Source organism: Anomaloglossus baeobatrachus, chromosome 6, assembly GCF_048569485.1.
Source record: "Anomaloglossus baeobatrachus isolate aAnoBae1 chromosome 6, aAnoBae1.hap1, whole genome shotgun sequence".
In the NCBI taxonomy this organism is placed as follows: domain Eukaryota; kingdom Metazoa; phylum Chordata; class Amphibia; order Anura; family Aromobatidae; genus Anomaloglossus; species Anomaloglossus baeobatrachus.
The window spans coordinates 578,168,772-578,192,539 of record NC_134358.1 but is presented as its reverse complement, the minus strand read 5'-3'; the positions used below and the strand labels follow the sequence as shown (position 1 = coordinate 578,192,539).

General features: G+C 54.6%; 1 protein-coding gene across 19 annotated transcripts in view; it reads left to right on the top strand.

Moving 5' to 3' along the window:
- OBSCN (obscurin, cytoskeletal calmodulin and titin-interacting RhoGEF) overlaps window positions 1-23,768 on the top strand; it is an 882,373-nt gene that overhangs the window by 356,490 nt on the left and 502,115 nt on the right. For 18 of the 19 annotated variants that reach the window (XM_075315914.1, XM_075315911.1, XM_075315913.1 and 15 more), the window contains 5 exons: window positions 1,733-2,005; window positions 11,924-12,190; window positions 12,664-12,930; window positions 22,493-22,765; window positions 22,935-23,201. In XM_075315914.1, coding sequence (XP_075172029.1) covers window positions 1,733-2,005; window positions 11,924-12,190; window positions 12,664-12,930; window positions 22,493-22,765; window positions 22,935-23,201 — 1,347 coding nt within the window. The remainder of the gene's footprint in view (window positions 1-1,732; window positions 2,006-11,923; window positions 12,191-12,663; window positions 12,931-22,492; window positions 22,766-22,934; window positions 23,202-23,768) is intronic. The other variant, XM_075315903.1, reaches the window with a different exon arrangement.

The following is a 23,768-nucleotide window of genomic DNA, read 5'->3' as shown; positions in this document are numbered from 1 at the left end:
ATGTATACAGGCGGGTTGTCAGCAGTAATGGATGAGGGGCAGGGCTGACACCTCTCACATGTATACAGGAGGGTTGTCAGCAGTAATGGATGAGGGGCAGGGCTGACACCTCTTACACATGTATACAGGCGGGTTGTCAGCAGTAATAGATGAGGGGTGGGGCTGACACCTCACACATGTATACAGGCGGGTTGTCAGCAGTAATGGATGAGGGGCGGGGCTGACACCTCTTACACATGTATACAGGCGGGTTGTCAGCAGTAATAGATGAGGGGCAGGGCTGACACCTCTTACACATGTATACAGGCTGGTTGTCAGCAGTAATAGATGAGGGGTGGGGCTGACACCCCTCACACATGTATACAGGCTGGTTGTCGGCAGTAATAGAGGAGGGGCGGGGCTGACACCCCTCACACATGTATACAGGCAGGTTGTCAGCAGTAATAGATGAGGGGTGGGGCTGACACCTCTTACACATGTATACAGGCGGGTTGTCAGCAGTAATAGATGAGGGGCGGGGCTGACACCTCTTACACATGTATACAGGCTGGTTGTCAGCAGTAATAGATGAGGGGCGGGGCTGACACCTCTTACACATGTATACAGGCGGGTTGTCAGCAGTAATAGATGAGGGGCGGGGCTGACACCTCTTACACATGTATACAGGCAGGTTGTCAGCAGTAATAGATGAGGGGCGGGGCTGACACCCATCACACATGTATACAGGCTGGTTGTCAGCAGTAATAGATGAGGGGCGGGGCTGACACCTCTTACACATGTATACAGGCGGGTTGTCAGCAGTAATAGATGAGGGGCGGGGCTGACACCTCTTACACATGTATACAGGCGGGTTGTCAGCAGTAATAGATGAGGGGCGGGGCTGACACCCCTCACACATGTATACAGGCTGGTTGTCAGCAGTAATAGATGAGGGGTGGGGCTGACACCTCTTACACATGTATACAGGCGGGTTGTCAGCAGTAATAGATGAGGGGCGGGGCTGACACCCCTCACACATGTATACAGGCTGGTTGTCAGCAGTAATAGATGAGGGGCGGGGCTGACACCTCTTACACATGTATACAGGCGGGTTGTCAGCAGTAATAGATGAGGGGCGGGGCTGACACCTCTTACACATGTATACAGGCGGGTTGTCAGCAGTAATAGATGAGGGGCGGGGCTGACACCTCTTACACATGTATACAGGCTGGTTGTCAGCAGTAATAGAGGAGGGGCGGGGCTGACACCTCTTACACATGTATACAGGCGGGTTGTCAGCAGTAATAGAGGAGGGGCGGGGCTGACACCCCTCACACATGTATACAGGCTGGTTGTCGGCAGTAATAGATGAGGGGCGGGGCTGACACCTCTTACACATGTATACAGGCAGGTTGTCAGCAGTAATAGATGAGGGGGCGGGGCTGACACCTCTTACACATGTATACAGGCGGGTTGTCAGCAGTAATAGATGAGGGGCGGGGCTGACACCCCTCACACATGTATACAGGCTGGTTGTCGGCAGTAATAGATGAGGGGCGGGGCTGACACCTCTTACACATGTATACAGGCTGGTTGTCAGCAGTAATAGATGAGGGGGCGGGGCTGACACCCCTCACACATGTATACAGGCTGGTTGTCGGCAGTAATAGATGAGGTTGTCGGCAGTAATACATGCGGAGCTTTAGACCCATTGAGGTGATAACTCCGCCCCGCCGTCCTTCTCTTCGTTTAGAGCTGGATGTCACCATCCTCCGAGGGCTGGCGGATGTGTCGGTATTTGCCGGTCAGGACGCCGTGTTCCGGTGTGACGTCTCTCATGACAGCGCCCGGGACGTGGAGTGGAAGCTGCAGGGGATAACTCTGGAGAGCAACGAGATGAACGAAATCTCTGTGGAGAGAGGGAAGTGTCATGTGCTGAAGCTCAGCGGCGTCACCCAGGAGGACTCGGGCAGCGTGACCTTCAGGGTTGGCCCATATGAGTCTACAGCCGAGCTGACCATCAAGGGTAAGACGGTCTGGAGGGCAGAGCGGGGCTAAACACATGGAGGCAGGGGCCCAAAGTCCCAGACCTCTCCAGTACAAATCCATTCAAGCCCAGGATGGTGTCTGGGGTCTATAATGGCCGGTGGTAGGTGGAGACTCGCTGGACCCTGGACTAGATTATTTTAGTCCCGCCCTCTGACTCTTTCTGATAAGTCCTGTGACCTCGAGAGTCATATTGGGGCTACTTATGACAATCTGCAGCCCCGACTTCTGTCCCTGCCACGTCTTAGCTCCCTCACACGTCTTCTCTCCCTCACGCGTCTTCTGTCCCTCACGCGTCTTCTCTGCCTCACGCGTCTTCTGTCCCTCACGCGTCTTCCCTGCCTCACGCGTCTTCCCTGCCTCACGCGTCTTCCCTGCCTCACGCGTCTTCCCTGCCTCACGCGTCTTCCCTGCCTCACGCGTCTTCCCTGCCTCACGCGTCTTCCCTGCCTCACGCGTCTTCCGTCCCTCACGCGTCTTCTCTGCCTCACGCGTCTTCTCTGCCTCACGCGTCTTCTCTGCCTCACGCGTCTTCTCTGCCTCACGCGTCTTCTCTGCCTCACGCGTCTTCTGTCCCTCACGCGTCTTCTGTCCCTCACGCGTCTTCTCTGCCTCACGCGTCTTCTCTGCCTCACGCGTCTTCTCTGCCTCACGCGTCTTCTCTGCCTCACGCGTCTTCTCTGCCTCACGCGTCTTCTCTGCCTCACGCGTCTTCTCTGCCTCACGCGTCTTCTCTGCCTCACGCGTCTTCCCTGCCTCACGCGTCTTCTGCCCCTCACGCGTCTTCTGCCCCTCACGCGTCTTCTGCCCCTCACGCGTCTTCTGCCCCTCACGCGTCTTCCCTGCCTCACGCGTCTTCCCTGCCTCACGCGTCTTCCCTGCCTCACGCGTCTTCCCTGCCTCACGCGTCTTCCCTGCCTCACGCGTCTTCCCTGCCTCACGCGTCTTCCCTGCCTCACGCGTCTTCCCTGCCTCACGCGTCTTCCCTGCCTCACGCGTCTTCCCTGCCTCACGCGTCTTCCCTGCCTCACGCGTCTTCCCTGCCTCACGCGTCTTCCCTGCCTCACGCGTCTTCCCTGCCTCACGCGTCTTCCCTGCCTCACGCGTCTTCTGTCCCTCACGCGTCTTCTGTCCCTCACGCGTCTTCTCTGCCTCACGCGTCTTCTCTGCCTCACGCGTCTTCTCTGCCTCACGCGTCTTCTCTGCCTCACGCGTCTTCTCTGCCTCACGCGTCTTCTCTGCCTCACGCGTCTTCTCTGCCTCACGCGTCTTCTCTGCCTCACGCGTCTTCCCTGCCTCACGTGTCTTCCCTGCCTCACGCGTCTTCCTGCCCTCACGCGTCTTCCCTGCCTCACGCGTCTTCCCTGCCTCACGCGTCTTCCCTGCCTCACGCGTCTTCCTGCCTCACGCGTCTTCCCTGCCTCACGCGTCTTCCCTGCCTCACGCGTCTTCCCTGCCTCACGCGTCTTCCCTGCCTCACGCGTCTTCCCTGCCTCACGCGTCTTCCCTGCCTCACGCGTCTTCCCTGCCTCACGCGTCTTCCCTGCCTCACGCGTCTTCCCTGCCTCACGCGTCTTCCCTGCCTCACGCGTCTTCCCTGCCTCACGCGTCTTCCCTGCCTCACGCGTCTTCCCTGCCTCACGCGTCTTCCCTGCCTCACGCGTCTTCCCTGCCTCACGCGTCTTCCCTGCCTCACGCGTCTTCCCTGCCTCACGCGTCTTCCCTGCCTCACGCGTCTTCCCTGCCTCACGCGTCTTCCCTGCCTCACGCGTCTTCCCTGCCTCACGCGTCTTCCCTGCCTCACGCGTCTTCCCTGCCTCACGCGTCTTCCCTGCCTCACGCGTCTTCCCTGCCTCACGCGTCTTCCCTGCCTCACGCGTCTTCCCTCCCTCACGCGTCTTCTCTCCCTCACGCGTCTTCCGTCCCCCACGCGTCTTCCGTCCCCCACGCGTCTTCCGTGCCTCACGCGTCTTCTCTGCCTCACGCGTCTTCTCTGCCTCACGCGTCTTCTCTGCCTCACGCGTCTTCTCTGCCTCACGCGTCTTCTCTGCCTCACGCGTCTTCTCTGCCTCACGCGTCTTCTCTGCCTCACGCGTCTTCTCTGCCTCACGCGTCTTCTGTCCCTCACGCGTCTTCTGTCCCTCACGCGTCTTCTGTCCCTCACGCGTCTTCTCTCCCTCACGCGTCTTCTCTCCCTCACGCGTCTTCTCTCCCTCACGCGTCTTCTCTCCCTCACGCGTCTTCTCTCCCTCACGCGTCTTCCCTGCCTCACGCGTCTTCCCTGCCTCACGCGTCTTCTCTGCCTCACGCGTCTTCTCTGCCTCACGCGTCTTCTCTGCCTCACGCGTCTTCTCTGCCTCACGCGTCTTCTCTGCCTCACGCGTCTTCTGTCCCTCACGCGTCTTCTGTCCCTCACGCGTCTTCTGTCCCTCACGCGTCTTCTGTCCCTCACGCGTCTTCTGTCCCTCACGCGTCTTCCCTGCCTCACGCGTCTTCCCTGCCTCACGCGTCTTCCCTGCCTCACGCGTCTTCCCTGCCTCACGCGTCTTCCCTGCCTCACGCGTCTTCCCTGCCTCACGCGTCTTCTCTGCCTCACGCGTCTTCTGTCCCTCACGCGTCTTCTGTCCCTCACGCGTCTTCTGTCCCTCACGCGTCTTCTCTGCCTCACGCGTCTTCTCTGCCTCACGCGTCTTCTCTGCCTCACGCGTCTTCTCTGCCTCACGCGTCTTCTCTGCCTCACGCGTCTTCTCTGCCTCACGCGTCTTCTCTGCCTCACGCGTCTTCTGTCCCTCACGCGTCTTCTGTCCCTCACGCGTCTTCTGTCCCTCACGCGTCTTCTGTCCCTCACGCGTCTTCTCTGCCTCACGCGTCTTCTCTGCCTCACGCGTCTTCTCTGCCTCACGCGTCTTCTCTGCCTCACGCGTCTTCTCTGCCTCACGCGTCTTCTCTGCCTCACGCGTCTTCTGTCCCTCACGCGTCTTCCCTGCCTCACGCGTCTTCCCTGCCTCACGCGTCTTCCCTGCCTCACGCGTCTTCCCTGCCTCACGCGTCTTCCCTGCCTCACGCGTCTTCCCTGCCTCACGCGTCTTCCCTGCCTCACGCGTCTTCCCTGCCTCACGCGTCTTCCCTGCCTCACGCGTCTTCCCTGCCTCACGCGTCTTCCCTGCCTCACGCGTCTTCCCTGCCTCACGCGTCTTCCCTGCCTCACGCGTCTTCCCTGCCTCACGCGTCTTCCCTGCCTCACGCGTCTTCCCTGCCTCACGCGTCTTCCCTCCCTCACGCGTCTTCTCTCCCTCACGCGTCTTCCGTCCCCCACACGTCTTCTCTGCCTCACACGTCTTCTCTGCCTCACACGTCTTCTGTCCCTCACACGTCTTCTCTGCCTCACACGTCTTCTCTGCCTCACACGTCTTCTCTGCCTCACACGTCTTCTCTGCCTCACACGTCTTCTCTGCCTCACACGTCTTCTCTGCCTCACACGTCTTCTCTGCCTCACACGTCTTCTCTGCCTCACACGTCTTCTGTCCCTCACACGTCTTCTGTCCCTCACACGTCTTCTGTCCCTCACACGTCTTCTGCCCCTCACACGTCTTCTCTCCCTCACACGTCTTCTTTCCCTCACACGTCTTCTCTCCCTCACACGTCTTTTCTGCCTCACACGTCTTTTCTGCCTCACACGTCTTTTCTGCCTCACACGTCTTTTCTGCCTCACACGTCTTTTCTGCCTCACACGTCTTTTCTGCCTCACACGTCTTTTCTGCCTCACACGTCTTTTCTGCCTCACACGTCTTTTCTGCCTCACACGTCTTTTCTGCCTCACACGTCTTTTCTGCCTCACACGTCTTCTCTGCCTCACACGTCTTCTCTGCCTCACACGTCTTCTCTGCCTCACACGTCTTCTGTCCCTCACACGTCTTCTGTCCCTCACACGTCTTCTGTCCCTCACACGTCTTCTGCCCCTCACACGTCTTCTCTCCCTCACACGTCTTCTTTCCCTCACACGTCTTCTCTCCCTCACACGTCTTTTCTGCCTCACACGTCTTTTCTGCCTCACACGTCTTTTCTGCCTCACACGTCTTTTCTGCCTCACACGTCTTTTCTGCCTCACACGTCTTTTCTGCCTCACACGTCTTTTCTGCCTCACACGTCTTTTCTGCCTCACACGTCTTTTCTGCCTCACACGTCTTTTCTGCCTCACACGTCTTTTCTGCCTCACACGTCTTCTCTGCCTCACACGTCTTCCCTGCCTCACACGCCTTCTGTCCCTCACACGTCTTCTCTGCCTCACGCGTTTTCTCTGCCTCACACGTCTTCTGTCCCTCAAACTTATTCTCTGCCTCACACGTCTTCTGTGCCTCACACGTCTTCTCTGCCTCCCACGTCTTTTCTGCCTCCCACGTCTTTTCTGCCTCCCACGTCTTTTCTGCCTCCCACGTCTTTTCTGCCTCCCACGTCTTTTCTGCCTCCCACGTCTTTTCTGCCTCCCACGTCTTTTCTGCCTCCCACGTCTTTTCTGCCTCCCACGTCTTTTCTGCCTCCCACGTCTTTTCTGCCTCCCACGTCTTTTCTGCCTCCCACGTCTTTTCTGCCTCCCACGTCTTTTCTGCCTCCCACGTCTTTTCTGCCTCCCACGTCTTCTCTGTCTCACACGTCTTCTCTGTCTCACGCGTCTTCTCTGCCTCACGCGTTTTCTCTGCCTCACACGTCTTCTGTCCCTCAAACTTATTCTCTGCCTCACACGTCTTCTGTGCCTCACACGTCTTCTCTGCCTCACACGTCTTTTCTGCCTCACACGTCTTCTCTGCCTCACACGTCTTCTCTGCCTCACACGTCTTCTCTGCCTCACACGTCTTCTCTGTCTCACACGTCTTCTCTGCCTCACACGTCTTCTGTCTCTCACACGTCTTCTGTGCCTCACACGTCTTCTGTGCCTCACACGTCTTCTGTGCCTCACACGGTTGCCGCAACCTCCAGCAGAAATGAAGGGCGACAGTACTCGGAGCCTAATTCTGTCACGGTGCCTCCGACGGCTCCGCTAATCCTCAGGTTGGTAGGCAGGGGGTGACGAAGGTGACACCGAAACGTGCGTGTCGGGGCTGGCGTCACATGTGTATACAGGTCTCCTGCACAGGTAAATACATTTTATCTATCATGTCTATAACTGGGTGTCTCCGTTATATACGTGCTCTGGACATTAGTGAATAATATGCTGTATCTGTGATACTATATTCTGTGACTATACTATTTTCTCACAGCATATTTATACTGTATACTATACACTACAGCTACAATCGCTATATACACCAATACAAGCATTATTAGCAACATATACAGTTCTGGCCCCCAATAACACTAATAGCCAGCTTTATATCTTTACAACACTATATAGCATGGCTATTGCTATTGCATGATGGTTATACATTCCACATCTGTGAACACTTGGTTCTAGCTCTATTTTTTTATTATTGTATCTCTACTCTCTATTTTTTATTATTGTATCTCTACTCTCTATTTTTTATTATTGTATCTCTCCATTTTTACAGCTAATGATTTTTTGTATGTCATTTTTTGTATCGTATTTCATACCTCTGCAGAGATACCTGTGACTTTTTAATATTTATACATGTGACGCCCCTGTTCTAGTCACTCTGCCAGTTGCATTCATTAATTTTTAGCCATTAATACAAATTGTTATCTTTGGCCAGATCGGTTTCTCTTTTTTGTTTTAACACTTGGTGCCTTATATCATTTCCGCAGGTCTATTACTTCCGTATGACCACACACTATTGTAATATATGCACTTGTCATCTAATATTGTAATGTGTTGTGTGCGGTCGTTTTTTCTGTATGCACTCGTCTGATCTCCGCATCGGCCGTCTTGGCTTTTACCTGTTTGTGTCTTTCTGGATCTCGCTATGTTCGGGGCCTTCTGTGATTTAGTATAAATGGCGCCTGGATTTTTCCCTTCCACAGAGTTTCATTCTCCTCACCAGACACAGTCTCTAGAGGAGAGAAGTGACTGGAAGTAAGAATAATAATAATCTTTATTTCTATAGCGCCAACATATTCCGCAGCGCTGTACAATTCAGAGGGGACATGTACAGACAACATGAGACATTACAGAATAACAAAATTCAAATACCAACAGGAGTGAGGGCCGCGCTCATAAGCTACAGTCTATGAGGAAATAGGGGGGCACAAAAGGTGAAGGGGGGAAGCTTGTAGCCCACTGACTCCAGCGTTTATACACCTCTCCCACCACACTCGGCCCCTCGCCGCACTCTGCCCCTCGCCGCACTCTGCCCCTCGCCGCACTCTGCCCCTCGCCGCACTCTGCCCCTCGCCGCACTCGGCCCCTCGCCGCACTCGGCCCCTCGCCGCACTCGGCCCCTCGCATGACTCAGCCCCTCGCCACACTCTGCCCCTCGCCGTACTCTGCCCCTCATCGCACTCGGCCCCTCACCGCACTCGGCCCCTCGCATGACTCAGCCCCTCGCATGACTCAGCCCCTCACATGACTCGGCCCCTCGCCACACTCGGCCCCTCGCCACACTCGGCTCCTCTCCACACTCGGCCCCTCGCCACACTCAGCCCCTCTCCACACTCGGGTCCTCACCTCCTGAGTTCTCAGCCCCTCGCCACACTCAGCCCCTCGCCACACTCGGCCCCTCGCCACACTCGGCCCCTCGCCACACTCGGCTCCTCTCCACACTCGGCTCCTCTCCACACTCGGCTCCTCTCCACACTCGGGTCCTCACCTCCTGAGTTCTCAGCCCCTCGCCACACTCAGCCCCTCGCCACACTCGGCTCCTCTCCACACTCGGGTCCTCACCTCCTGAGTTCTCAGCCCCTCGCCACACTCAGCCCCTCGCCACACTCGGCTCCTCTCCACACTCGGGTCCTCACCTCCTGAGTTCTCAGCCCCTCGCCACACTCAGCCCCTCGCCACACTCGGCTCCTCTCCACACTCGGGTCCTCACCTCCTGAGTTCTCAGCCCCTCGCCACACTCAGCCCCTCGCCACACTCTGCCCCTCGCCACACTCGGCCCCTCACATGACTCAGCCCCTCACCACACTCGGCTCCTCTCCACACTCGGGTCCTCACCTCCTGAGTTCTCAGCCCCTCGCCACACTCAGCCCCTCGCCACACTCAGCCCCTCGCCACACTCGGCCCCTCGCCACACTCGGCCCCTCGCCACACTCGGCCCCTCGCCACACTCGGCCCCTCGCCACACTCGGCTCCTCTCCACACTCGGCTCCTCTCCACACTCGGGTCCTCACCTCCTGAGTTCTCAGCCCCTCGCCACACTCAGCCCCTCGCCACACTCGGCCCCTCGCCACACTCGGCCCCTCGCCACACTCGGCCCCTCGCCACACTCGGCCCCTCGCCACACTCGGCTCCTCTCCACACTCGGCTCCTCTCCACACTCGGGTCCTCACCTCCTGAGTTCTCAGCCCCTCGCCACACTCGGCCCCTCGCCGCACTCGGCCCCTCGCCGCACTCGGCCCCTCGCCGCACTCGGCCCCTCGCCACACTCGGCCCCTCGCCACACTCGGCTCCTCTCCACACTCGGCTCCTCTCCACACTCGGGTCCTCACCTCCTGAGTTCTCAGCCCCTCACCTCCTCAGTCCGCAGCCACAGACATGTTTCTATTTTTCCTGTCAGTAAAGGACCTAGAAATGTCCTCACTCCTCACAGCTGCGTCACTTCCTTTTACCATATAAGGCAATGGTAGTTGTGAGAACGGCCAGCAGAGGGCAGTGTAGATTAGAAATGCTACAACTCTCAGCCAGGCTTCCGAAGGCACAGATAATGTCCAATGTTATAGAGACACACATGGCCCATCAGGGGACATTCCAGTAGTGTCTTCTCTGGGTCCCTACACATCTTCTGTAACTCATACATCTTCTGTCCCTCATACGTCTTCTGTCTCTCATACATCTTCTGTCCCTCACACATCTTCTGTCCCTCATACATCTTCTGTCCCTCACACGTCTTCTGTCCCTCACACGTCTTCTGTCCCTCATACGTCTTCTGTCCCTCATACGTCTTCTGTCCCTCATACGTCTTCTGTCCCTCATACAGCTTCTGTCCCTCATACGTCTTCTGTCCTTCATACGTCTTCTGTCCCTCATACATCTTCTGTCCCTCACACATCTTCTGTCCCTCATACATCTTCTGTCCCTCACACATCTTCTGTCCCTCACACGTCTTCTGTCCCTCACACATCTTCTGTCCCTCATACGTCTTCTGTCCCTCATACAGCTTCTGTCCCTCATACAGCTTCTGTCCCTCATATAGCTTCTGTCCCTCATATAGCTTCTGTCCCTCATACGTCTTCTGTCCCTCATACGTCTTCTGTCCCTCATACAGCTTCAGTCGCTCATACAGCTTCTGTCCCTCATACAGCTTCTGTCCCTCATATAGCTTCTGTCCCTCATATAGCTTCTGTCCCTCATACGTCTTCTGTCCCTCATACGTCTTCTGTCCCTCATACGTCTTCTGTCCCTCATACAGCTTCTGTCCCTCATACAGCTTCTGTCCCTCATACAGCTTCTGTCCCTCATACAGCTTCTGTCCCTCATACAGCTTCTGTCCCTCTTACAGCTTCTGTCCCTCACACGTCTTCTGTCCCTCATACATCTTCTGTCCCTCATACAGCTTCTGTCCCTCACACGTCTTCTGTCCCTCATACATCTTCTGTCCCTCATACGTCTTCTGTCCGTCATACAGCTTCTGTCCCTCATACGTATTCTGTCCTCATACGTCTTCTGTCCTCATACATCTTCTGTCCTCATACATCTTCTGTCCCTCATACATCTTCTGTCCCTCATACATCTTCTGTCCCTCATACATCTTCTGTCCCTCACACATCTTCTGTCCCTCATACGTCTTCTGTCTCTCATACATCTTCTGTCCCTCATACATCTTCTGTCCCTCACACGTCTTCTGTCCCTCATACATCTTCTGTCCCTCATACGTCTTCTGTCCCTCATACGTCTTCGGTCTCTTATACATCTTCTGTCCCTCATACATCTTCTGTCCCTCATACATCTTCTGTCCCTCATACATCTTCTGTCCCTCATACATCTTCTGTCCCTCACACATCTTCTGTCCCTCATACGTCTTCTGTCCCTCATACGTCTTCTGTCCCTCATATGTCTTCTGTCCCTCATACAGCTTCTGTCCCTCATACAGCTTCTGTCCCTCATACAGCTTCTGTCCCTCATACAGCTTCTGTCCCTCATACGTCTTCTGTCTCTCATACATCTTCTGTCCCTCATACGTCTTCTGTCCCTCACACGTCTTCTGTCCCTTATACATCTTCTGTCCCTCATACGTCTTCTGTCCCTCATACGTCTTCGGTCTCTCATACATCTTCTGTCCCTCATACATCTTCTGTCCCTCATACATCTTCTGTCCCTCATACATCTTCTGTCCCTCACACATCTTCTGTCCCTCATACGTCTTCTGTCCCTCATACGTCTTCTGTCCCTCATACGTTTTCTGTCCCTCATACAGCTTCTGTCCCTCATACAGCTTCTGTCCCTCATACGTCTTCTGTCCCTCATACGTCTTCTGTCCCTCATACGTCTTCTGTCCCTCATACAGCTTCTGTCCCTCATACAGCTTCTGTCCCTCATACAGCTTCTGTCCCTCATACAGCTTCTGTCCCTCACACGTCTTCTGTCCCTCACACGTCTTCTGTCCCTCATACGTCTTCTGTCCCTCACACATCTTCTGTCCCTCACACATCTTCTGTCCCTCACACATCTTCTGTCCCTCACACATCTTCTGTCCCTCACACATCTTCTGTCCCTCACACATCTTCTGTCCCTCACACATCTTCTGTCCCTCACACATCTTCTGTTCCTCATACATCTTCTGTCCCTCAGCTCCACTCCTGGTGTTTACACATGAGCTGTCGGATATGGCGGTGGAGGAGGACTCCACGGTGGTCCTCCAGTGTGAGCTGTCACAGCCCTGTGCTCCTCCTGTGTGGAGGAAGGGAGCCGAGCTGATCTCCCACAGCACGAAGTACAATCTTCTGGATCACGGCACCGTGCAGATCCTGCAGATCCACAACGTGAAGCCCGAAGATTCCGGGACATACTCCTGTGACATCGGGAACCTGAACTCCACGGCCAAAGTCTCCGTGTCAGGTATGCAGCTCCGCAGTAATGTAGCAGCTGTCATCTCCTCTCAGTGGTGTCACGTGCACACATTTTACCTGTGAACTGAGAATATTGAAAATAAATTATCCGTCCTGACAGAAAGAAGCCGATTACTCTGATAAGATTATTACAGAGTTTCTTATTTTCATATAAACTATTGACATGAATAAAAACTAAAGCAATATTCGTGCTGCATTATCACTATGACCACTGGATGGCAGCAGAGGCACAGTAACCATACTGTACAGCTATAGCGGTGACTGAGGTGACAGTAGATTGTGGTGGGGAGATAACCCTGATCTTAGCTGGAACAGCGCTACCTCCAGCAACTGCTGGCACTGATTAGTCGCTGACTCTAGGTGAGGGCTTTCTTCCATTATAGACAGTTCTCAGCATCTCCTCCATACAATGTCTGGCAGATGTAGAAGCTGCTCCTCACACTTTGCATTATCCTCTTCTAGCGCTTCCCGTGCAGATCACCCGCCACTTACAGGATGAGCAGGGGGAGGAGAACGGATCAGTGACGCTGAGGGCCGAGATATCCAAGCCGGACGCTCCTGTCCAGTGGAAGAAGTCGGAGCTGACCCTGAAATCAGGGGCTAAGTATGAGATGAAGCAGTCAGGCCACATAGTGGAGCTGTGCATACACAAGCTGAAGCCATCCGACGCCGCACAGTACAGCTGTGACACCGGACACCACACCTCTGTGGCCAATGTCCACGTAAAAGGTAAAAATTCTACTGAAAATTCTGCCATATAAAATATTCACTAGTACTCCCATCAGTGGGAGTTACTGAAGTCTTCTAGGGTATTCATGTATGAGTGAACATGGAACGTATTGATCCATCCGCGCTCAGCTCCACTCTTTATGGGAGACAGGCGTCCGGGGCAGTCTGCGTGTCTGATGGAGGTAGTCCATCCGTGGTGGGGGTCTCTGTGTCAGGGGTAGTCTCTGTCTGTCAGTGGCGGTCACTGTGGCGGTGGCGGTCTCTGTGTCGGTGTCGGTCTCTGTGTCGGTCTCTGTGTGGTGATGGTCTCTGTGTGGTGGCACCTTTTGTGTGGTGGCACCTTGTGTGTGGTGGCACCTTGTGTGTGGTGGCATTCTGTGTGTGGTGGCGGTCTGTGTGTGGTGGCGGTCTGTGTGTGGTGGGGGTCTGTGTGTGGTGGGGGTCTCTTTGTGGTGATGGTCTCTGTGTGGTGGCACCTTGTGTGTGGTGGCGGTCTGTGTGTGGTGGCGGTCTGTGTGTGGTGGGGGTCTCTGTGTGTGGTGGCGGTCTGTGTGTGGTGGCGGTCTGTGTGTGGTGGCGGTCTGTGTGTGGTGGCGGTCTGTGTGTGGTGGGGGTCTGTGTGTGGTGGGGGTCTGTGTGTGGTGGGGGTCTCTGTGTGGTGGGGGTGTCTGTATGAGGGGTAGTCTGTGTCGGTGACAATCTCTCTGTGGTGGTGGCCTCGGTGTCGCTGGTAGTCTCTGTGTCACTGGCAGTCTTCGTGTCGGTGGCAGTCTCTGTGTCGGTCTCTGTCGATGGATGTCTCTGTGGCAGTGGTGGTCTCTGTTGGTGGTGGTTTCTGGGTCGGTGGTAGTCTCTGGGTCGGTGGTGGTCTCTGTGTTGGTGGCAGTGTCTGTGTCGGTGGCGGTCTCTGTGCCGGTTGCGGTCTCTGTGTCAGTCTCTGTGTGGTGGCGGTCTCTGTGTCGGGGACAGTCTGTCTGTTGGTGGCGGTCTCTGTGTCGGTGGCGATCTTTGTGTTGGTGGAGGTCTCTGTGGTGGTCTCTGTGTGTCAGTGGCGGTCTCTATGTCTGGGACAGTCTCTGTCTGGTGGTTGCGGTGTTTGTGGCAGTCTCTGTGTCGGTGGCAGTCTCTATGTCGGTGGTGGTCTCTATGTCGGTGGCGGTCTCTATGTCAGTGGCAGTCTCTATGTCGGTGGCGGTCTCTTTGTTGGTGGTGGTCTCTGTGTCGGTGGCTGTCAAAAACAGTCGGCTGCGGGTCTTGCAAGATCGACCCGCTGTTCACCAATTTGTCATGAACAGACTGCTCTCTAGCGCCCCCCTTGTCGGCAGGTCAATTTCGGTACTGCCGGACAATAAAAAAATGAGGCTGCTGAGCTACTAATGCCAAATATTGAAGGTCTCCCAGCATGGGTAATGTATATATCACCAATTCCCGCTAATGGAGTATATATATATACCCCAATACCCTTAGTGGTAGCACCCCAATAATTCTACACAACAGTAATTTACAGGGAGTCCGGACACCTGTTACAGATAGCATAAGGCTCTTCGGGTTCGGATTCGTTATATAGAGCAGAAGGAACGAGCTATTAAATTTTATATATTTAATCCAAAAATAGGCAGTGTTTATAAAATATACAAGATGTTACAAAAGGGAATAATACAAATCCAGCGCAGACAATTACATAAAATAAAAGGGATACACATGAAACTTACTGAACTCGTGCCATAGATGTGACGTCTGAATTTATGGAGGGAGGGTCCCCAGAATAAGATGTAAAGGGTCAGCATCACCACTTAGCTGTGCCCTCCAGCACTGACCAAGGCCACAAATGGGCTGCTGACTTTGATGACCTGAGTTTTACCCTATCATCTGTGACCTCATTTTATGATACCTTGTGGGGGCTGTGAGACTGTGACCGGGGTTGTCTATGACGGCCGGTACGTCTCGCCCCGGTTGTGCTCACTCCATGATAGAAAGTACATCCATTCTAGGGTTAATGCTGTTTCCTTACAGGCTGAAGGAAGGGTTAAATGCAAACAGGAACAAGGGCAGGTGTGCCGGGTGTGAGGGAGTGAACAGAACTCCCTGAGTTCTCTGCTGGAGAGGCACATGTATATTGGTGTGGACTTTTGTTTGGACATTAAACCGTGTGCTGTGAACCTTAATGCCTGGATCCCGTGTCTTCTGCTGCGCAGCCAACCACGCTACCTCACATATGGTGGAGAATCGGCGGGCATGACAGCCGGTGAGGTGTAGCTTCCTTTTCTGGTGACCCGGTAGCACATGTCCTGGATTCAAGCGGCTATACTACGGCCCAAACCCAGCGACACCATGGAGGAAATACTAAAGCAGCAGCAACAGATCAATGCACACCTGCTCCAATCCTTGAAATCGCAGGACCAAAGACACCAAGAACTGCTGGTTCAGGCCAATGCACGTCAGCAGCAAGCCTTACAATTGCAGGAACAAAGACATCAAGAACAGATGGTTCTCCTGGCCAAGTCGATCCGTGCTGGACCGGCAGCAACAACCCCGGGACCGGGTGATGACGGCAGCGTCCGGAAAGCGGTGAGACAAGCGTTGCAAAAGATGACCCCGGGGGATGATGTGGAAGCGTTCCTGGCGGTGTTTGAGCGGGTGGCCGAGCGGGAAAAGCTGCCGACCCCCCAGTGGGCTGAGGTATTGTCGCCCTATCTGACGGGGGAACCCCAAAAAGCGTACCTGGACCTCTGTACCGAGGACGCCATTGACTATGTGACCCTAAAAGCCGAAATACTGGCACGATTGGGGGTGAATACCTATGTACGGGCTCAGCGGGTAAATCAGTGGTTCTATGAGGAAGCCAAACCCGTACGCTCCCAGGCCTATGACTTGTTGCATCTTGTAAAAAAATGGTTGCAGCCTGACACTCTGAGCCCGGCGCAGATGGTGGAAAGGGTAGTAGTGGATCGTTTTGTGCGCACTTTACCCGTCACCATTCAACGGTGGGTAGGACAGGGTGACCCGAGTACCCTGGACCAATTAGTGTCCCTGGTAGAGCGGCATGTGGCTACGCAGGACTTGATACGGGACACTGAGACTTTGCGTACCGCCCGTCGGTCCGGCCCCTCCAAGCCTAGGGCCAAGGACCCACCGCCGACACCGGTGCAGGAGTCCCCTACCGTCCCGTCTGAGGCCACGGCCGCCATTCCTGAGGTCCGGAAGGTTCTGTACCCTAAACGACAACCCGTCAAGGGGGTTTCCGTCCCCATTAGATGTTGGCGCTGCCAGCGGGTGGGACATATGGAAGCCCAGTGTCCACTCACCACGGAGCCCATGGATTGTGGGGTTACCCGGCGGGGTTCAATGTATGCTCAGGTGGTGTGTACCGCTGACCTGGTCTCCCCAGAGACGGAGCCCCACTTGTGCCAAATACAGGTGAATGGATGTCCGGTTACAGGATTGTTGGATTCCGGAAGCTTAGTGACCCTTGTGCGATCCACCTTGAGGGCTAAAGTAAAGGCCACAGGACGTACCGTGGGGGTGGTTTGCATACATGGGGACCGCCGAGACTATCCCACAGGGATTGTCACCATCACAGCATTTTGCGGTCAGGTGCAACATGAGGTGGGACTTCTTAACACTCTTCCCTATGACGTGATCCTAGGAAGGGATCTGCCCTATTTTTGGACTTTATGGAAGGGACCCCCTAAGTCTCCTCAGATATTGGTCAGTCCGGGACCTGAGCCCTACAATCCTGAATCCGGGACACCTGCCGTAGGGGTCCCCATGATAGGGACAGAATGTGAACCCGATAGGTCGCCCCTAGAGGTATTGGCAGGAGAGGCTGAGACGGTCGAACCCATCCCGGAGTTGGAGGCGTCCCCGGATACGTTTGGGACTGCCCAACTCCAGGACCCTACATTAATACATGCCCGGAGTCGGGTGACAGTAATTGACGGGGTGGCACAGCTGCCCGGTGCCCAGGTAAGGTACCCCCATTTCGCTCTTAAGCAGGATTTACTCTACCGGGTAGATGAAATACGGGGCGTGGGGGTAGAGCAGTTGGTGGTGCCCCAGCCGCATCGTCGGCGGGTCCTCGACTTGGCTCATAAACACCTGATGAGTGGCCACCTAGGGGTCAAGAAAACGCAGGAGCGAATATTGCAAAGGTTCTATTGGCCCGGAGTCTTTGGGAAGGTAAAACGGTTCTGCGAAACCTGCCCGGAGTGTCAGCTTACCGCACCCCTGACCCATTTTCGCAGTCCGTTGGTACCGTTACCCATTATAGAAGTCCCTTTTGAACGGATAGGGATGGATCTGGTGGGGCCCCTCGTAAAGTCCGCTCGAGGGCACCAACACATCCTAGTGATCGTTGACTATGCCACCCGGTATCCCGAGGCGATACCTCTCAGACATACTGCAGCAAAGCTTATAGCTCGGGAGTTGTTTGCTGTGTTCTGCCGGGTGGGGTTGCCCAAGGAGATCCTTACGGATCAGGGGACCCCATTCATGTCTAAAGTGACCAAAGAGCTATGCCGGCTACTCCAGATCAAGCAGTTGCGTACGTCTGTGTATCATCCTCAGACGGACGGTTTAGTCGAGCGTTTCAATAAAACCCTGAAAACCATGCTCAAAAGGGTGATCTCCAAAGACGGGAAAGACTGGGATATGATGCTTCCCTATTTGATGTTTGCCATCCGTGAGGTGCCACAGGCATCCACGGGGTTTTCGCCTTTTGAGTTGTTATACGGGCGACATCCCCGGGGATTGTTGGACCTGGCAAAGGAAACATGGGAGCAGGAGCCCACCCCCCATAAAAGTGTGATTGAACACATTTTAGGTATGCAGAACCGCATAAGCGCGGTCATGCCAATTGTGAAGGAGCATTTACAGGAGGCTCAGGCCGCGCAAAGCGGCCGCTACAATAGACAAGCCACCGTGCGGACCTTTAAACCCGGGGATCGGGTGTTGGTATTAATCCCCACGGCGGAGAGTAAATTCCTGGCTCAGTGGCAAGGCCCCTACGAGATAAAGGAAAGAGTCGGGGTGGTTAACTATAAAGTATTGCAGCCCGGTAGGCGGAAACCTGAACAAATATACCATGTCAACCTGTTAAAACCTTGGCAGGAACGGGAAAGCCTGATGGCTGTTTTTTCCCCATCTCCCTCCTCTTCGGGTCGTTCACCTCCGGCTCCAGCGACCTCCGGAGAGGACGAACCGGAAGTAAGGATTGGAGAAGCCCTCACCAAGACTCAGAGGTGAGAGGCCAGACGGTTGGTTCAGCAGAACCCCGATGTCTTCTCCGAGCTGCCCGGTAGGACCAGTCTGATACGACATGATATTGTCACCGAGCCTCACCTGAAGGTACGCCTGAAGTCATACCGGGTACCGGAGGCTCGACGACAAGCCATATCGGAGGAAGTAAAGACAATGCTACGACTAGGGGTCATCGAAAAATCCTGGAGTGAATGGGCTAGCCCGATTGACCTAATACCAAAACCTGATGGCTCCTTAAGGTTCTGCAATGACTTTAGGAGATTGAACGAAATATCCAAGTTCGATCTCTACCCCATGCCCAGGGTGGATGAGCTGATTGATAGGCTGGGACAGGCGCGGTATTTTACCACTCTCGACCTGACCAAGGGGTACTGGCAGGTGCCACTGACGGAGTCCGCCAAGGAGAAAACCGCTTTTGTTACACCGGAGGGTCTCTTCCACTATGTTGTCTTGCCTTTTGGGTTACATGGCGCTCCGGCCACGTTCCAGAGGTTGATGGACTTAGTGCTGGAACCCCACCAGGCGTATGCATCAGCGTACCTTGATGACATCATTATTTACAGCTCCGATTGGCAGACCCACTTGGAACAGGTACAAGCGGCGGTGGACGCGCTTCGAACAGCCGGATTGACAGCCAATCCCAAGAAATGTGCGTTGGGACTCACGGAAGCCCGCTACTTGGGCTACGTGATAGGCCAAGGAGTGATTAAGCCCCAAATTAACAAGGTTGAGGCGATCCAGAAGTGGCCTAGACCCCTGACCACGAAGCAGGTTAGGGCCTTCCTGGGTATCGTGGGGTACTACAGGAGGTTTGTAAAGGATTTTGCGGGACTATCAGCCCCCTTGACGGACCTTCTCAAAGGCAAGAAGTCCGTCATGGTGCGCTGGACTCCGCAGGCCGAGGACTCCTTCCGGGCCCTGAAGGGGGTCCTGTGCGGACAGCCCGTTCTCGTACACCCTGATTTCCGGAAGGAGTTCATACTACAGACTGACGCCTCAGAGGTCGGCCTGGGGGCAGTGCTGTCTCAGGTGGTTCAGGGGGAGGAACACCCCGTCACCTTCTTAAGTAGGAAGCTCACCCCTCCCGAGCGGAATTATAGCGTAGTGGAGAAGGAGTGCCTGGCGATCAAGTGGGCCTTGGAGTCCCTACGCTATTACCTGCTGGGACGGCAGTTTCGCTTGGTGACGGATCACTCTCCACTGGTCTGGATGAGGTCCGCCAAGGAACGGAATGCCCGGGTTACCCGGTGGTTCCTTTCTCTGCAGAACTTCCGGTTTACGGTTGAACATAGGGCCGGTAGGTTGCAGGGCAACGCCGATGCCTTGTCCCGCGGCCCGTGTTTGATGGCGGGAGTTCAACCCCGCACGCTTGAACTGAGGGGGGGGGGGTATGTGAGACTGTGACCGGGGTTGTCTATGACGGCCGGTATGTCTCGCCCCGGTTGTGCTCACTCCATGATAGAAAGTACATCCACTCTAGGGTTAATGCTGTTTCCCTACAGGCTGAAAGAAGGGTTAAATGCAAACAGGAACAAGGGCAGGTGTGCCGGGTGTGAGGGAGTGAACAGAACTCCCTGAGCTCTCTGCTGGAGAGGCACATGTATATTGTTGTGGACTTTTGTTTGGACATTAAAACCGTGTGCTGTGAACCTTAATGCCTGGATCCCGTGTCTTCTGCTGCGCAGCCGACCACGCTACCTCACAGGGCCAAGCACGTCAGAAAAATTCTAGTTTTCTGCACATCTTTGCCCCTGGGTCACACCGGTGCGAGATATTAGCGTCATATTTTATATCTCGATTTTTCATTCGCATAGAAACCAAACACAGTACATCTAGCGTGATTTTATTGGCCAATACCCATTTGTCGGGATACCAGCGATCTCCAAGCAAAGCCAAATGTTTCTCTGCGTTCAGCGCTTCACTGGGATTCCGACAATATGCTCGTCGTCATTTTTCTAGCATTAACGTGGCACCTAAAAACTGGGTTATTAGCTTTTCTACTTAAAAGAACAAAGGAACGTTTTTGTGTGCACAACTTTGCCTCCGGTTGTTCCATCCCCCCTGGTCGTAAATATCAAACTCTCAGGCCAATCAGATAGGGTCGTCATGGTTACCCTCATCTCTGTGCTGGGGTGGGGGGTGGTATAAGCGACCTTAAGAGTTTTAACATGTCAGTGGCGGTCTCTGTGTCGGTGGTGGTCTCTGTGTGATGGCGCTCTCTGTGTTTGTCTCTGTGTGATGGTGGTTTCTGTATGATGGTGGTCTCTCTGGCGGTGGCAGTCTCTGTGTCGGTGGTGGTCTCTCTGTGTGGTGATGGTCTCTGTGGCTGTCTCTTTTTGGTCTTTGTGGCGGTCTCTGTGTGATGACGGTCTCTGTGTGATGGTCGTTTCTGTATGATGTCTCTGTGTCGGTGGCAGTCTATCTGTGCGGTGATGGTCTTTTTGGCAGTCTCTGTTTGGTGGTGGTCTCTGTGCCGGTCTCTGTGGTGGTGGTCTCTCTGCTCGTCTCTGTGGTGGTGGTCTTTGTGGTGGTCTCTGTGTCGGTGGCAGTCTCTGTTTGGTGGTGGTCTCTGTGGTGGTCTTTGTGGGGGTCTCTGTGTCGGCAGTCTCTGTTTGGTGGTGGTCTCTGTGCCGGTCTCTGTGGTGGTGGTCTCTCTGCCGTTCTCTGTGGTGGTGGTCTTTGTGGTGGTCTCTGTGTCGGTGGCAGTCTCTGTTTGGTGGTGGTCTCTCTGCCGGTCTCTGTGGTGGTGGTCTCTGTGCCGGTCTCTGTGGTGGTGGTCTTTGTGGTGGTCTCTGTGGTGGTGGTCTTTGTGGCGGTCTCTGTGGTGGTGGTCTCTGTGGTGGTGGTCTCTGTGCCAGTCTCTGTGATGGTGGTCTTTGTGGCGGTCTCTGTGTGATGACGGTCTCTGTGTCAGTCTCTGTGTGATGGTGGTTTCTGCATGATGGTGGTCTCTGTGTCGGTGGCAGTCTCTGTTTGGTGGTGGTCTCTGTGGCGGTCGTCTTTGTGGCGGTCTCTGTGGTGGTGGTCTCTGTGCCGGTCTCTGTGGTGGTCTCTGTGCCGGTCTCTGTGGTGGTGGTCTCTCTGTCGGTCTCTGTGGTGGTGGTCTCTGTGGTGGTGGTCTTTGTGGGGGTCTCTGTGTCGGTGGCAGTCTCTGTTTGGTGGTGGTCTCTGTGCCGGTCTCTGTGGTGGTGGTCTCTCTGCCGGTCTCTGTGGCGGTCTCTGTGGCGGTCGTCTTTGTGGCGGTCTCTGTGGTGGTGGTCTCTGTGCCGGTCTCTGTGGTGGTGGTCTCTGTGCCGGTCTCTGTGGTGGTGGTCTCTCTGTCGGTCTCTGTGGTGGTGGTCTCTGTGGTGGTGGTCTTTGTGGGGTCTCTGTGTCGGTGGCAGTCTCTGTTTGGTGGTGGTCTGTGTGGTGGTCTCTGTGGCGGTCGTCTTTGTGGCGGTCTCTGTGGTGGTCGTCTTTGTGGCGGTCTCTGTGGTGGTGGTCTCTGTGCCGGTCTCTGTGGTGGTGGTCTCTGTGCCGGTCTCTGTGGTGGTGGTCTCTGTGGTGGTGGTCTCTGTGCCAGTCTCTGTGGTGGTGGTCTTTGTGGCGGTCTCTGTGTGATGACGGTCTCTGTGTCAGTCTCTGTGTGATGGTGGTTTCTGCATGATGGTGGTCTCTGTGTCGGTGGCAGTCTCTCTGTGCGGTGATGGTCTTTGTGGCAGTCTCTGTGTCGGTGGTGGTCTCTGTGGTGGTGGTCTCTGTGCCGGTCTCTGTGGTGGTGGTCTCTGTGCTGGTCTCTGTGGTGGTGGTCTCTGTGGTGGTGGTCTCTGTGGTGGTGGTCTCTGTGCCAGTCTCTGTGATGGTGGTCTTTGTGGCGGTCTCTGTGTGATGATGGTCTCTGTGTCAGTCTCTGTGTGATGGTGGTTTCTGCATGATGGTGGTCTCTGTGTCGGTGGCAGTCTCTCTGTGCGGTGGTGGTCTCTGTGGCAGTCATCTTTGTGGCGGTCTCTGTGGTGGTGGTCTTTGTGGTGGTCTCTGTGTCGGTGGCAGTCTCTGTTTGGTGGTGGTCTCTGTGGCGGTCTCTGTGTCGGTGGCAGTCTCTGTTTGGTGGTGGTCTCTGTGGCGGTCTCTGTGTCGGTGGCAGTCTCTCTGTGCGGTGATGGTCTTTGTGGCAGTCTCTGTGTCGGTGGTGGTCTCTGTGTCGGTGGTGGTCTCTGTGGTGGTGGTCTCTGTGTCGGTGGTGGTCTCTGTGGCAGTCATCGTTGTGGCGGTCTCCGTGTCCTTTCCATCACTCTATGATGATTCCTATCACTTTACACTTCAGGGGCAGAGGCGTCCATCGTGGAGCCGCTGCAGAAGGTGTCGGTGGAGGATGGAGAAGACGCCATCTTCAAGTGTAAGGTGTCTCAGGACAACGCTCCGGACGTGCAGTGGTTCCTGGCCGGAGTCCCTCTACAGTCCAACGAGATGAATGAGATCGCCGTCCACAGGGGCAAGATCCACACCCTGACCCTAAAGAGGGTATCGAGGGAGGACTCCGGCCTGGTCAGCTTCAGGGTGGGCCAGAACACGAGCACAGCCGAGCTGGAGGTGAAAGGTAAATACCGGACACTCGGGGTCCCTGATGCCCCCACATAGCCCCAGCATTAGTAATGCTACATGCAGGTTTTATCTCGGACATCGTGGTCAGCAGCTCTGCCTTATGTTTGATAATCACAGAACGGCATTATCCAGCTGTTAACCCTTCGTCTGCTGTTTATCCGCAGCTGTATCCTTAAAATTCACCAAAACTCTGCAGCCAACGGAAGTGGATGAGAAAGGAGAAGCCGTCCTCCAGTGCGAGCTCTCCAAACCGAACGTCACCGCAGAGTGGAGAAAAGGGGCCGCCGCCATCACTGCTGGGGGAAAGTACCAGATCAGCGTCAAAGGAACCACCCACAGCTTACACATCAAAGGCGCCACACAGGAGGATGCCGGGGAGTACAGCTGTAACGCCGGGAGCGAGAAGACCACCGCAAAGCTGCACATCAAAGGTAAAGAAGGCTCAGCTGTATGGTACTATACTACTACTAACACTGCTATAATACTGCCACTATGTACAGGAATAAAGCTGCTATAATACTACCCCCTATGTACAAGAATATAACTACTATAATACTGCCCCTATGTACAAGAATATAACTACTATAATACTGCCCCTATGTACAAGAATATAACTACTATAATACTGCCCCCTATATACAAGAATATAACTACTATAATACTGCCCCTATGTACAAGAATATAACTACTATAATACTGCCCCTATATACAAGACTATAACTACTATAATACTGCCCCTATATACAAGACTATAACTACTATAATACTGCCCCTATGTACAAGAATATAACTACTATAATACTGCCCCTATGTACAAGAATATAACTACTATAATACTGCCCCTATGTACAAGAATATAACTACTATAATACTGCCCCTATGTACAAGAATATAACTACTATAATACTGCCCCTATATACAAGACTATAACTACTATAATACTGCCACTATGTACAAGAATATAACTACTATAATACTGCCCCTATATACAAGAGTAT